At 40.6% G+C, this 13,140-nt stretch overlaps 3 protein-coding genes and 1 pseudogene across 3 annotated transcripts; 1 reads left to right on the top strand and 3 right to left on the bottom strand.

Annotated features, from left to right (window-relative positions):
- Positions 1–1,884: 1,884 nt before the first annotated feature.
- LOC110349753 (histone H3-like) lies at positions 1,885–2,523 on the bottom strand. Its single transcript, XM_087181856.1, has one exon. The coding sequence runs from the start codon at positions 2,347–2,349 to the stop codon at positions 2,002–2,004; it is 348 nt and encodes a 115-aa protein (XP_087037982.1). The 5' UTR covers positions 2,350–2,523; the 3' UTR covers positions 1,885–2,001.
- Positions 2,524–3,065: 542 nt separating this feature from the next.
- Positions 3,066–3,582, bottom strand: LOC101701480 (histone H2A type 1). Its single transcript, XM_004847543.4, has one exon. The coding sequence runs from the start codon at positions 3,527–3,529 to the stop codon at positions 3,137–3,139; it is 393 nt and encodes a 130-aa protein (XP_004847600.1). The 5' UTR covers positions 3,530–3,582; the 3' UTR covers positions 3,066–3,136.
- LOC101701115 (histone H2B type 1-F/J/L-like) lies at positions 3,576–4,895 on the top strand (annotated as a pseudogene).
- A 6,999-nt stretch (positions 4,896–11,894) lies between these two features.
- On the bottom strand, positions 11,895–12,984 carry LOC101700762 (histone H2B type 1-N). Its single transcript, XM_004847542.3, has one exon. It carries the CDS (start codon positions 12,937–12,939, stop codon positions 12,559–12,561), a length of 381 nt encoding a protein of 126 aa, XP_004847599.1. The 5' UTR covers positions 12,940–12,984; the 3' UTR covers positions 11,895–12,558.
- Between the last annotated feature and the right edge of the window lie 156 nt (positions 12,985–13,140).

The raw sequence follows: 13,140 nt of genomic DNA, 5'->3' as shown, positions 1-13,140 counted from the left end.
AAATGCGATACAAGAGATCAGTCCAACATTCATTTGATTACATTTATTCCCCCACCTTTCTCAATTTTCATAACCATCTCCACATCCTAAATGCCATTACTCTGTGGATCAGCATTGTCTCGAAATAATTTGACACCACTTTTGGCCTTAGAATGTCGGTTCTTTAATTATTGGAAAATATTAAGTATAGCTGAACAGTTCATATATGTAAAATTAATTTTTCGACAGTGAAGTTCATAAAATCTAAATGCAATATATTTTTTTCCATAAAAGTTACCAGATTTAATAAAATATAAACCCATTGTGGAATATTAAGGGTGAAGAAAAGAAATTTTACATTAATAATGTTTTATAATGATTATATGTTTAAATAATAATATTTTGATACTTGAGGTTAAATACAATATATTGTTATATGTTTTCCAGTTTGTAAGATGTGGTTTCTGGAAATATCAAATTTGCATGTTTGGCTTTCATTATTGCTATTATTACTTTGTATTATATTTCATTTGCAAGCATTGTATCAGGATTCTACTTTTAACTTGTCCCTTTCTTATTCTTTATATAATCTTTATAGCACAAGTTTTGCAAAATAGTGGACATTCATTATATTTCTAAGGAATTTAGCAACAGACTGTTTAACAGGGCCTTAGAAGCTAGGCTTGTGGATGCCCAATGGGTAACTAAAGGCAGGACAAACTTGCAATCTTTGTCTCCATTTTATCTATCTCTTTCATTATCTTCAAACTTTGAGTCAGAGGGTTGTTCACTTCTCTATGTGATCATGTAAATTACAGGTACATATGTCTAAAAACTGGGAATCCAAGGTTTATAATCCCTAAATTAATTTATGTCATCTCCCTTCAGGATTGAGGTTACAGATTGTCAATTTTTGCAGTCTTGTTCTATGGAGCAACACCTAGAAATCTCTAGTTACTGTCCTAAACCTACAGGCCCTTTAGATTCTATGAAAAGCAGAGCCTTGTAGAATATCCAATGATGAGGTAGTGCCCCTAAACAGAAGCAGACAAGCCACAAAGCCATGAAGTCTCCTCTGGAACAACCCGGAAGAAACAGTCCTCAGGTAATGGTCACCAAGACTACGACTTGACTAGGATCACTTATGCTGCAAGGTATGCATACTTCACAGCTATGCAAAGCTATAAACCTTGCCATTAAAATCTCCTTTCCTATAAAACCTCGTACTTTTGGTCAGACCTTGAAATACCAATAGTGAATGTCTTTATTTGTCCTTCCCAGCATAACCACACTGATTAAGACTCCTCCCATTCACCACTGCTCATCTCTTTAAAGACATTTTGGCAATCGTGGTAGAGCCTGGTTTCTTGAGTTCTTTAGAGCTTGGGCTTTTGCCTTTAAACTTTGGTACCAGTTCAACTCGAGATAGAATGAAGCATTATATAAAAACAAGTCACACTAGGAAGCTAGGGAAGGCTTGTCAAACACACCATTACTCATAATGGAAAAGGTGGGCAGTTAGAAAACAATACTTGAATTTTTCAAGGCAGTCAGTAGATAGCAAGTACTACATAGTCAATGCATATTTTTCTCTTCAAAAGTGTATTTTTAAGGGAAAGCATTCAAAACTGATTTTTAAACTACTTTGTATCCAAAATTTGTCATAAAATATGCTTTCTGCATTGCACTATTTACTGTTGATTTAAGGTATCAAACTTAGTGAAGTTTCTTGTTAACTTTTCTGTTTACTTCTTGTAGCCATACACAAAATTTGTATTCTTCGGAACAGCTGTGACTCCAAAGACTGATGGCCTTTTTTTCAGTATGTTTTTCTCAAATTCAACAATCTCATCCTAACATTTCTTTGTTAAATTGTTTACAAAAGACATAATTTGTTAAGTGATCTTTCAGTCTATGAGAACATTTTATTTCATTCAGTGAGGGAAACTCTTGGTACCTCTTCATTTTATATTTTTTGACTTATGATTTCACTGTGTTAAAATAAATGGTTACAAGGACCTGTCATCTGATTTGCACGTAAACAGGTGCGGTTCTTGTCATATATTTTCTATCTGGGGCACATTCGACCCAAAGTCCTACCAGCGCCAAGAAAGCGGAGCTCTGAAAGGGTAGGGCGGTCTTGAAGTCCTGCTCGATCTCGTGCACCAGGCGCTGGAACGGCAACTTGCGGATCAGCAGCTCGGTAGACTTCTGGTAGCGGCGGATCTCGCGCAGCGCCACGGTGCCGGGCAGGTAGCGGTGCAGCTTTCTCACGCCGCCGGTGGCCGGCTCGCTGTTGCAGGCAGCCTTGGTGGCCAGCTGCTTGCGCGGGGTCTTGCAGCCGGCGAACTTGCCAGCAATTTGCTTCATTTGGCTGTAAGGGAAAGGGCAGCTGGGTTTGTGTCACCCTGTTAAATTTTTATAAGCTGAGTCTGGTTTATCGGTCCGGCGCTCTGAGGTTTGCTTTAGGGAGAGATTGACTAATAAGATGGTTTTCAGTTGAGTCTTTTAAATTTAATACATAGAAGCGAAGCATCGTGTTGTGTTGACTAGGTTTTCGTTAACTACAGTTTTCTGAAGGGTAATAACTAACATTTTAAAAGTATTGTTACTATTAGAGTTGTCCTCATCTCTGTAATTTAAAAAACCCGCCCTCCACTGTTATTGGTTAGTTTTTCTTCTTTGTTCTCTCATATTTTTATTCTTATTTTGGCTTTTATTCTTTTCAGGTTTTCTAAATGAGGATATTGACGCCCAACTTAGACATATTTATGGGTACTCAGGTTCATGCAGACACAAATTTATCTTCATATTATAGTCTAAATTGCCTTTACTTAATTGCTTAAGACGCAATTTTAAAAATGGAATTGTAGTTGTTTCCCTGCACATTTGAACGTTTATTTCACAGTGGATTTGTTAGTTTTGTTTTTCTGAAACGTCTTATGATGCATAGCACTAAAGAAACCGACCTCTCCTGGGCAAAACATGAGTTTCCACTTGGAAATAATCGAAACTTGATTCTGTTTGTGATAACTTCAGTTAATGTTTCATGTGCTTCAAAAGCATTGCAGCGCTTTATAGAAACATTAGGTGGCTCTGAAAAGAGCCTTTTGATATCCAGGAATAGAGGCCACTGAACAGCGAGCGGCTAACCTCTTCACTTGCCCTTGGCCTTGTGGTGGCTCTCGGTCTTCTTGGGCAGCAGCACGGCCTGGATGTTGGGCAGCACGCCACCCTGAGCGATCGTCACCTTGCCCAGCAGCTTGTTGAGCTCTTCGTCGTTGCGGATGGCCAGCTGCAGGTGGCGCGGGATGATGCGCGTCTTCTTGTTATCGCGCGCCGCGTTGCCCGCCAGCTCCAGGATCTCGGCCGTCAGGTACTCGAGTACGGCCGCCAGGTACACCGGGGCGCCGGCGCCCACGCGCTCGGCGTAGTTGCCCTTGCGGAGCAGGCGGTGCACGCGGCCCACGGGGAACTGCAGCCCAGCGCGGGAGGAGCGCGTCTTGGCTTTGGCCCGAGCCTTGCCGCCCTGCTTACCACGTCCAGACATACTGGCTTGGAGGTTAGAAAACGAAGTCACAGAGAAAGGAAAAAAGTGTTAGTAGGAGAAACCTGAAGCCTTTTATACTGGCAGGCGGAAGTGTAAATCAAGAGATTTGATTGGTTAAAATTTGCTTTCTCCAGCAAACCAATAAGAAAGGAGATTGAATTATTCAAATTTGCATATATTCCGTCACTGAAACATTTTCAAATCAGACCTGAATATTTTTGAAACCTTATTTGCATACAAGCCCTATAAATGAACTGCTTCTTGTACCTCTCAGTTTAGCATTTCTTCTATTTTACGTTTTAGTTTCAGTTTCGTCGACATGCCTGAGCCAGCAAAATCGGCGCCCGCCCCGAAGAAGGCGGTGACCAAGGCGCAGAAGAGGGACAGCAAGGAGCGCAAGCGCAGCCGTAAGGAGAAGCTGCTCCGTCTACGTGTACGAGGTGCTCAAGCAGGTCCACCGGGACACCGGTATCTCGTGCAAGGCCATGAGCATTATGAACTCCTTCGTCAACGACATCTTCGAGCTCATCACGAGTGAAACGTCGCGCCTGGCGCATTACAACAAGCGCTCGACCATCACTTCGCGGGAGATCCAGACGGCCGTGCGGCTACTGCTGCCCGGGGAGCTGGCCAAGCACGCCGTGTCCGAGGGTACCAAGGCCGTCACTAAGTACACCAGCTCCAAGTGAGCGCACGCGCCGCTCCCTGCACCCCAAAGGCTCTTTTCAGAGCCGCTAATTTTCTCATGTGCAGAGTTGTAATGTCCTTTCAGTCTTACTTTTTAGGTACATTTAATGAAAATGGTCATGGTTTCACTTAGGTGCATTGTCTGTATTGTGCAAGTATTTTAATAGTATGGTTTCTGAGACTATTCTGATTGTTTTGAACAGCAATCTTTCTGCAAATTCATTTCTCATCTCAATTTCGAAGATGTTCCAACCTAATCCCTAATACTTTTATGCTGTGTGGCATGGGAGCAGTGACCTCAGGTGGTTTAGGGAGTTAACTTCCCGGCCAAATTGTGCTGTTATGCTCTCCCTAAATTTATGGTGGACAACTAGGACGACAGAGCTCTGCGTATGATACAAAACATTTGACATTGTCTTTTCCTTGTCGTATCTTTTCCCATGTCCTGTGTGCTGTTTGATCTGGGAGTTAGACCATTCCTTAGTTCCTCGTGGCAGTGGAGTATCTATAGGACCCCTTCCCAAATGGTAGTGGAGTTACAGAAGCCAGTAACTAACCTTGTAAGTGATGTTCTGTCACGTGCTGGATTTCATTCACTAAGAACTGATAACTCCCCTATCTGAAGGGGGTTGTCACCATCACAAAACTGGAATCAGAGGCGTTAGAAGTTGCTTGTCAGTGATGAGTAGAATTACTAAAAATCTTGCCATGCTATTTCCAAGATTTGGCAGAAAAAGATAATGTCCTTTTTGTTGGTTACTTCCCTGTCTAGGATGAAAAGCAGGGCTGAGGGTGGGGTTGGGGATAGGGAGAATTGAGACCTCAGCTGCCTTGGGAGCAGTGGAGTGGTCCATGTGGACAGCAATGTAGACTTTAATTTTTTCTTTCTTTTTTTCTTCTGCTTCTGTTTATTTTTCTCCAAGTTGGATGCTTGTTAGGAAGGAAGGTAGCAAGCTGGAAAGGGAGAGGTAAGAGGGGGAGCTGTAGTGTTAGTATCACCCCATTAATAATCTCCCCGCTGGCCGCAGCAGTTTGTTCCAGTTCTTTGGTTTTCCCTCAACTCTCCTCTCAGAACTTTCCTCATTACACCCTCTCCAGAGTTCTTGTTTCCCCAGATGGCCCAGGCTATCCTCCTGTCTTCTAGGCTCTGACTTTTTTCTCTGTGTTCCCTGGCTTATATGTAGTTCCTACTGCTGTCTATTATCTCAGAATAGTGCAGGTCAAATTTTGCTTTTCAGTCTGCCAGTAAGAGTGTAACTTTTATTTAATTATCTTTATAAAAATGATCTCTAAGAGCGTCTCTTTTCTTGAGTGGATATCAACCGATAGAACCAAACCTCTCTTATTTTATAGGGAACACTGCTACTTTACATATTAATACTTTTGGTTATTGAGGTTCCTATTGGCACCAAGGACTTTGATATTTTTCCTTGCTCTCAAAGAAGTAAGTTTCTAAAGAATTTGTCTCTATCAATTTTCTCAGTGGATAAAGTAATTAGTTGCAGATTTATGATAACTGAGATGAATATTAGCATAGCATACAGGCCTCTGAGCTAATAGTGCTTAGCCTCAGTAGATGATTTTGCTTGACTGAGGAGATTTAGAGATGGATAAGGGGTCTGGGGAGTTTGCCCAGTGGTAGAGTGCTTGATTAGAATGTTTGAGGCCCTGAGTTCAATTCCTAGGCCTTTAAGCATTTTTACTACTACTACGACTACTGTTACAGGAAATAATAGCGGAGATGAAATATGAAATATGATTTCTCCCAACCTGTTAATTGTATGATACACCGAGTCCTTGTTCTCTAGAAATCGAAGAATGAGTCCTAGGAACAATGGAGGTTAAGAGTAGGAAGATATTTATTGATAGGAAAGCTCTTGAGTGGCAGAAGGGGTTTCAGTGGGTAGTCCAGAGAACCCCACTTTACAGAGTAGTTTTATAGGCTGAAACCCAGGTGGGTACAATGTAGGCCATAGCCATGCTCATCCAATAAGGTTACAAGTATAGTCACTTAGGTAATGGTGGTCCAACTGGGAAACAAGTCACGTAACAAGCTTGGATGGAAAGAACAAAGATTTCTCCTAGGAAGTGGGTCTAGCGGTCTCTGGTCACCCACTGGGCTGGCTGATGTTTATCTAGGCTTCATTAGGCCCGGTGTTGGTTTTCTGAGGAAGTATGTAGGCCTGGTCATCTTGTCTTCATCTTGAGGCCTGGATTTCAGTCGATGTGTCTGCAGTCACCATTGTGGTGTGTTTCACCTTTGTACTGACTTTCTCAAGGACCTAGCCCTATCTAACTGCCTAGAATATTTCTACCTAGCTCATCTAGCTATACTACTACTACTACTACTACTACTACTACTTGTGCTAGTAAGATGGAGGAATCTGCAAAGAAAACAAGTGTAGAGTATATTTGAGGGAGAAGATAATTTATATAAAAGTAATTCCTAAAGCTTTGAGACATTAACAGAGACTAAAGTGCCTTTTTTTTGCGGGGGGGGGGGGTACTGGGGATTGAACACAGGACCTTGTGTTTATGAGGCAAGTGTGGTGCTGTTGAGCTAAATTGCTGAACTAAAGTACTTTTTAATTCTAATAAGACATCTGAGAAAATACACCATTAAAGATTGTAGTAGAAATTTGTGTTTTGCCATGTAACTGAAGTTTGGTTGTCGTACCCTGTATTTCTTTCTTATAGTGAGAATATTACTAAAATCAAGTATACGGACATTTTTGTCAAAATAATTATACTGGAAGGAATCATTTTAGAGAGGTTTACAATTCATAGATTTGCCCCATGGAATCTGGGTCCTGACATGGTGAAGAATTGGCCCCTCCTTTCCTTTTCTCATACCAGTGGATTGTAGGCTATGGCAGCCAGGAATGTTATATGCCTCCTTCTGGAACTGTCAGGAGGCCAGTTATTTAGGTGGAATGGAAGAAATAAAGAGAGGTAGGAAAGAGAGAAGGAAAATCATAAATAAAAAATATATGTTTTAAAAGTGTACAGCTTCTGGGCCCCAGTCCCAGTTACCAAAGACTATCTATATGGGTGTTCCCTTGGTCAGCTTAGGCTCCTCTCTTTCAAGGTGCATCACACTGAAAGTTCTTTCCTTGGTCTTTGGATCTGTATAATGAAAGAATCCAGTCAAGAAATATAGACAGCCAAGCAGGAGCATTGGTAGAATTTATTTTAAAGTAGCTATAGAGAGACTTATGGCTTCAACTGAGAACACAGACAGTGCCACGAAGCCATCTGCACTGAGTGAGAGTTTGAATACCTCTCTCATTGGCTAGTTTAGGTCTTTACTTGTAGAAGTAATGGAAATTAAACTAAAGCATAAATTATAGATGAACAAGTTTTAATCAGAAAGTTGTAGCTGGAGGGTGCTTAGGCTGATACAGGGGTTTAGACTGGCATACTTACAAAGGCAGGAGGCCAGATTTTAAGGATTAGCTGGTGGACTAGGTCCTATTGATCATGACTGTCTCAGTCCTAGTGTCATGGTTCTGGAATATTTAGACTGGGAAATAGTTTTGTTCCCAGGTGCTTGGAAGTTCAGAACAAGCAGGTTAAGGACCATAGCTGGAGACTTGTCAGGTATAGTTGAATGTCCTTGGAGATAACCCATCCTGGTGTCCTCAGTCTTTAAGAGGGTGAGATTATGTAAATTCAGAGCCAATCAATTTTGTTCATCCAATTTTTAGATAGACAGTCCCTAAATGATTAATATGTCTGTCTGTAGAGCTGCGAAGAGATTTGGACAAAGTTTAGTAGCAAAAAAGAGTCCAAAGTGAGAGTCAAACTTTGTTGTAATTCTAGTTACCTACTGGGCATCTGTGGGTTTAAAGAGTTGGGGTTCATAGCAAAGATGGCTTTCAAGTCTCTAATTGTCCTAGGAGAAAATACACCTCATACTTTTAATGGATAGCAGGAAAGGGCCCAGGATTCTCCTTCCTGTTTCCCATACCTATAATGATCCCTCACTATGTTGTTGTTCTTGTATAAATAAAATGGGCGGTGAGTACCTACTTCAGAGCAAGTAGGTCCTTGTTTTCCCCTCAGGTAGTTGTCTCTATTAAAATTGTTTTGAGACCTTGAGATTTTTCCAATCCCTCATAAATACTCTGAAATATATTAGGGCCCTAGACCTTATCAGCAGCATATTGTTAGGAAAAAAGGAGAAACAAAGACTCGAGGTCTATAGTCAGTACAGGTTTATTTCAAATAGACCTGAGAGGGACTGCTGGTATGAAGACCAGAGCAGCCAATATTATACAGGCTGTGAGGTTTTTTATAGGGTAGGGAGCATAAAGGGTGGCTCTGAGCAGAAAAGTTCAAAGTGGGCTGTGAGGGAAAAAGTTCAGTGAAAAGAAATTGTGGCTATCTGCTGGAGATAAGGTTTGAGAAATGCAGTGTGTGGTGGTTGTCTGTCAGTTGCAGGGCTGCAGAATGTGATGGGAGTTATGGGCTGAAGCCATGGCTACGGGGCCTTATTTACCCATGATTATTCATCTTCAGCACATGTGAAAGCATACGAGAATGGGAGAGGCTTGAAGTGGCCTCCAATCAGCCTAGGATGGTGTGGTTGGATTTCTTCATTTAGAGGATATTATCTTTTTTTAATTTTTTTTTTTTTTTAGCTTAAGTTTGAAACTACAAGCTGTGTGGATATTATCTATAGTTAGTGAGTAAAAAAGTGAAGGTAAATCATCTTCTTTGCTTTTCAATTAGCCCCCAACCACTTGTCTCCAGCCTGCTAATGACTCTCTGTGTAACATTATGACCTCAATATCTTTTATACATACAAACATTACTCCTGGGATTTAGGGACCCATGGTGATTATGAGGCTTATCATTTTATTTTATTTTTAGTTTTTGGTACTGGGGATTGAACTTGGGACCTTGCGCTTGTGAGGCAGGCTCTGGAACCACTGAGCTAAATCCCCAGCCCTATCATTTTATTTAGAAGTTACTTTTGAACTGTAAACTGTCTGCCTATCCTTTATTGATGTTCAGTGTTTCCTCAGGGGCTTCAGTCATGTAAGAAACTTACAAAGGATAAGTTCTTCATTTAATCCAGGTTCCAGCTCAAGGTTAGAGATCCTTTAAAGATCACTTTCTTTTCTCAAACCGTTGGGTTGTAGGCTATGGCAGCCAGGAATGCTGTGTGCCTCATTCTGGAACTACATGCCTGATGGCCAGTTATTTAGGTAGAATGGAAGAAATAGACAGGTAGAAAAGAGAGAAGAGAAACCATATTTAAAAAGTATATGTTTTAAAAGTCCATAACTCCTGGGCCCGGGCCCCAGCCCCAGTTACCAAAGACTATATATGGGTATTGCCTTGGTTAGTTTAGGCTCCTTTCTTTCAAGGTGCATCACACTGAAAGTTCTTTGCATATAATGTAAGTTCATACATTTGTTTACCTGAGAAAAGTAAAGAGCAGAAACCTGATCCAGAGATAAAGGAACAGGTTGAAAAAATTGAAATAATGCTTAAATTATTCTTTTTTTTTAAAAAAGCAAACAAAGAAGTGGGCTCACACCTTAGAGTGGTCCAACATGCTTCAGGGGGTTGGTCCATCTTTTCCTTGGGTTTTCATGCCTCAAGAGAGGCCTAAATGTTCCCAGTTCATGGAAATGACACGTCTCATTTCTCTGAATGCCAGCACTCCACTCTTGAGTGTGAACATCTAACATTGTGCCTAATGAACCCTTTGTGTGGTTCTTTCTGATCAGTCCTGATAATTCTTTTCCCACAACAGAAGTCAATGAATCTGCAACTTATTTAGTAGGTAGGGTAGGTTTAGGTTCTTTATCTCTACTTTGGGAACCTCCTGGAACCCTTTCTGATGACAGCATCTGAAGGACTGCACACAGTGTGTGGCCCTAAAATGTCACTGTGCTCTGAGGGTTGGATTTAAATCTGAGCTCTAACAAGTGATTATATATGTTTTGAACTCTGTTTCCTTGCTTAACTCCAAAACATGGTATTTTGACATCACCCTCTTTTGTCTGTTAGGCCTGCTCATGTGTCGTTATTGGCCTGACGAAGTCATTTGCAGACTGTATGAGGCAAATTTCCCCCCAAATCCTGTATTTTAACATAACTAGTGTAAGGGTTTTGAAGTGCTATTCTTATCACTCAGAAGTAATAACAGTGCTACAAATGCATAGAAGAAACGGTGCTCCCGGGAATTAGACTTTCTGCTATGAAAAAGAAAAACTAAGCCCCTTAGAAGCTAGCTAAAACCAAACCAAAACAAAACAATATAAATTGCAGCTGCTGCAATCCAAGCATTTGCAAATTTTATAAGCCTGTGATATTTAATATTTTCATGGATCCATAATTACAATAGGATCTACACATTTAAATTTACATATATGTGATTACAATCTTAAAGAACTTTACTGAGTAGTCAATAATTCTTTCACCTCTGTGGTTGTATTAGTTTTCTATTTGTGGTCTAAAATTTATTACAGACTGAATAAAAGTAATGAGATTTATAATTATATATTTCTGTAAATCAGGATTATTTCATGAATCTCACTGAGCTAAACTCAAGATGTTGGTCTGATTTTAGCTCAAGAGCTGAAGATTTAAAACTTGTTTCCTCTGTGTGTGGTGGTGCACATCTGTAATCCCAGCACTCTGGAGGCTGAGGCAGGAGGATTCCCCAGAGTTGGAGGCCAGTCTGGACTACATAATGAGTTCGAGGGCAGCCTGAATTACATAGCGAGATTCTGATTTAAAAAACAAAAAACAAACAAAAACAATAACAAAAAATTATTTCCTTGTTTTTTAGGAGTTAGAATCTACCCTCTCCTCGACTCCTGGTTCCTTTCCATCATTTTCAAAGTCTGCAGTCTATAGCCAAATCATTCTCACACTGCAATTTCTGTAATGATTGATTCTAACTCCCTCTTTTTTTTTTTTTTTGTCACTGGGGATCAAACTTGTGACCTTGCGTTTCTGAGGCAGGTGGTGGAACGACTGAGCTTAATCTCCAGCCCTTTAACTCCCTCTTTTATTATTGAGGAACCTGTTGATTAAATTGAGTTCACTTGCAAATTACAGTATGATTTCACTATTAATGTAGGTCAGCTAGTATACTGAATTCCATGTGCAGCTTTCATTGCCTTTTGTCAGATAAGGTGAGAAAGACTGGCATCCCTGGGTTGGCATTATGCTATTACCTCGAGGTACAATGCTTTTAGAATTTGATAGTTATATAATTTCTCCAATGGGAAAAGGAATCAAATACGGACACATTTTCTTATGTAATATTACATAGTTCAGTATTTCCCTAGATAATATGCCATGACTATTTATAGTAACCAACTCATATAAAGCTAACTGGGACATTTAGGGTTTTTTTCTGGATTTTTCTTGTTGCTTTTATTATGTTTATTTGAATGTTTATTTATGTTCTTGCGTATATTGTGTTCTACGTGCATGTTGTGTAGGTAATGGAAAATTTATTTTCGTTAAAAGAAGTCATGTAACACAGAGTAGTCTTTCTTCCCTGGACTGATTGGAAGTCTAAAATATTTTGTATCTATACTTTTATCATTTTTTCTACAGGAGGTGCCATTCATGGCAGTTTAAACTTATATAAGTTGTAATCATTAGAAACTGTGTACGTCTTCATTCTGTACTATATGTGTCTCTACATAGGGCAGGAAAGTCAAGGTATAACTACGGTAATATTATTTTTCATTAAATTATGCCTACCAGAATGTAAAATAAATTTATATAAAGTATGCATTAAAATTTCCAAAATAATAAAGTCTGAATTGGCAACTGGAAATTTTTTAAGTGTACCTTCCAAGGAACCAGTGATGGTCATTTTTCAATTTTGTCACACTTCGGTTACGCTCCTCCCTTTACTTTGGAGGATTTCAAGTAAACTAATTCACTTGAAGCATACAATTTTGTCTTGACTGAGAATAGTATCATTTAATCGCTCCTGATTATACCACTAGTAGGACCATTAACCAAATTTGCTGAATCCTCTCCATCAAGAAGCCAACTAGACTAGAGGCCAGACTGAGCTAGAAACCCTCTTAAAAAAAAAAAAAAAACCCAAACAAAAAGAAAAATGTAGACGTGGCGACAGCAGTCAGTCACTTGCAAGCAAACTTCCGACCTGTCTACAAATGTATAATTTAGCACCAGACCAATGTAAACCTCGATTTTCAGCAAAAGCAATCTACTAAAAAAAAAAAAAAAAAAAAAAAAAAATCGATGAAAACGTGTAGTCGTCATTACAACCCTTGTAGTGAGAAAGTAGGTGGCTCTGAAAAGAGCCTTTGGGTTGCAGGGAGCGGCGCGTGCGCTCACTTGGAGCTGGTGTACTTGGTGACGGCCTTGGTGCCCTCGGACACGGCGTGCTTGGCCAGCTCGCCTGGCAGCAGCAGCCGCACGGCCGTCTGGATCTCCCGCGAAGTGATGGTCGAGCGCTTGTTGTAATGCGCCAGGCGCGACGCCTCGCCGGCGATGCGCTCAAAGATGTCGTTGACGAAGGAGTTCATGATGCCCATGGCCTTGGACGAGATGCCGGTGTCGGGGTGGACCTGCTTGAGCACCTTGTACACGTAGACGGAGTAGCTCTCCTTGCGGCTGCGCTTGCGCTTCTTGCCGTCCTTCTTCTGCGCCTTGGTCACCGCCTTCTTCGAGCCCTTTTTCGGGGCGGGCGCTGACTTGGATGGCTCAGGCATGCTGACAGAACTCTGAAGCCTAAGAACAAAAGTGGTAAACTTTTTCCAAATGGCATTAATATTTGTAGGGCGCTTATGCAAATATGGTGTTTCAAAATTCAGGCTCTGATTGGAGGGTTTGTCGTGGGTATTACGTCATATGCAAATCATGTGCTTTGGAGTTCTCTTTTGCAATTGGCTCACTCCTAGAGTTTGTTTTAG

This window comes from Heterocephalus glaber, unplaced genomic scaffold (assembly GCF_053883595.1).
Source record: "Heterocephalus glaber isolate CG9 unplaced genomic scaffold, H.glaber_assembly_v1.0 deba00001472, whole genome shotgun sequence".
Taxonomy (NCBI): domain Eukaryota; kingdom Metazoa; phylum Chordata; class Mammalia; order Rodentia; family Bathyergidae; genus Heterocephalus; species Heterocephalus glaber.
Note: the sequence above shows the minus strand (reverse complement) of the source record. Positions and strands in the feature narration are given on the sequence as shown.

Bases quoted from the DNA above. Each gene is read 5' to 3' on its own strand.
- LOC110349753 (XM_087181856.1), bottom strand. From the start codon at position 2,349: ATGAAGCAAATTGCTGGCAAGTTCGCCGGCTGCAAGACCCCGCGCAAG.
- LOC101700762 (XM_004847542.3), bottom strand. From the start codon at position 12,939: ATGCCTGAGCCATCCAAGTCAGCGCCCGCCCCGAAAAAGGGCTCGAAG.
- LOC101701480 (XM_004847543.4), bottom strand. From the start codon at position 3,529: ATGTCTGGACGTGGTAAGCAGGGCGGCAAGGCTCGGGCCAAAGCCAAG.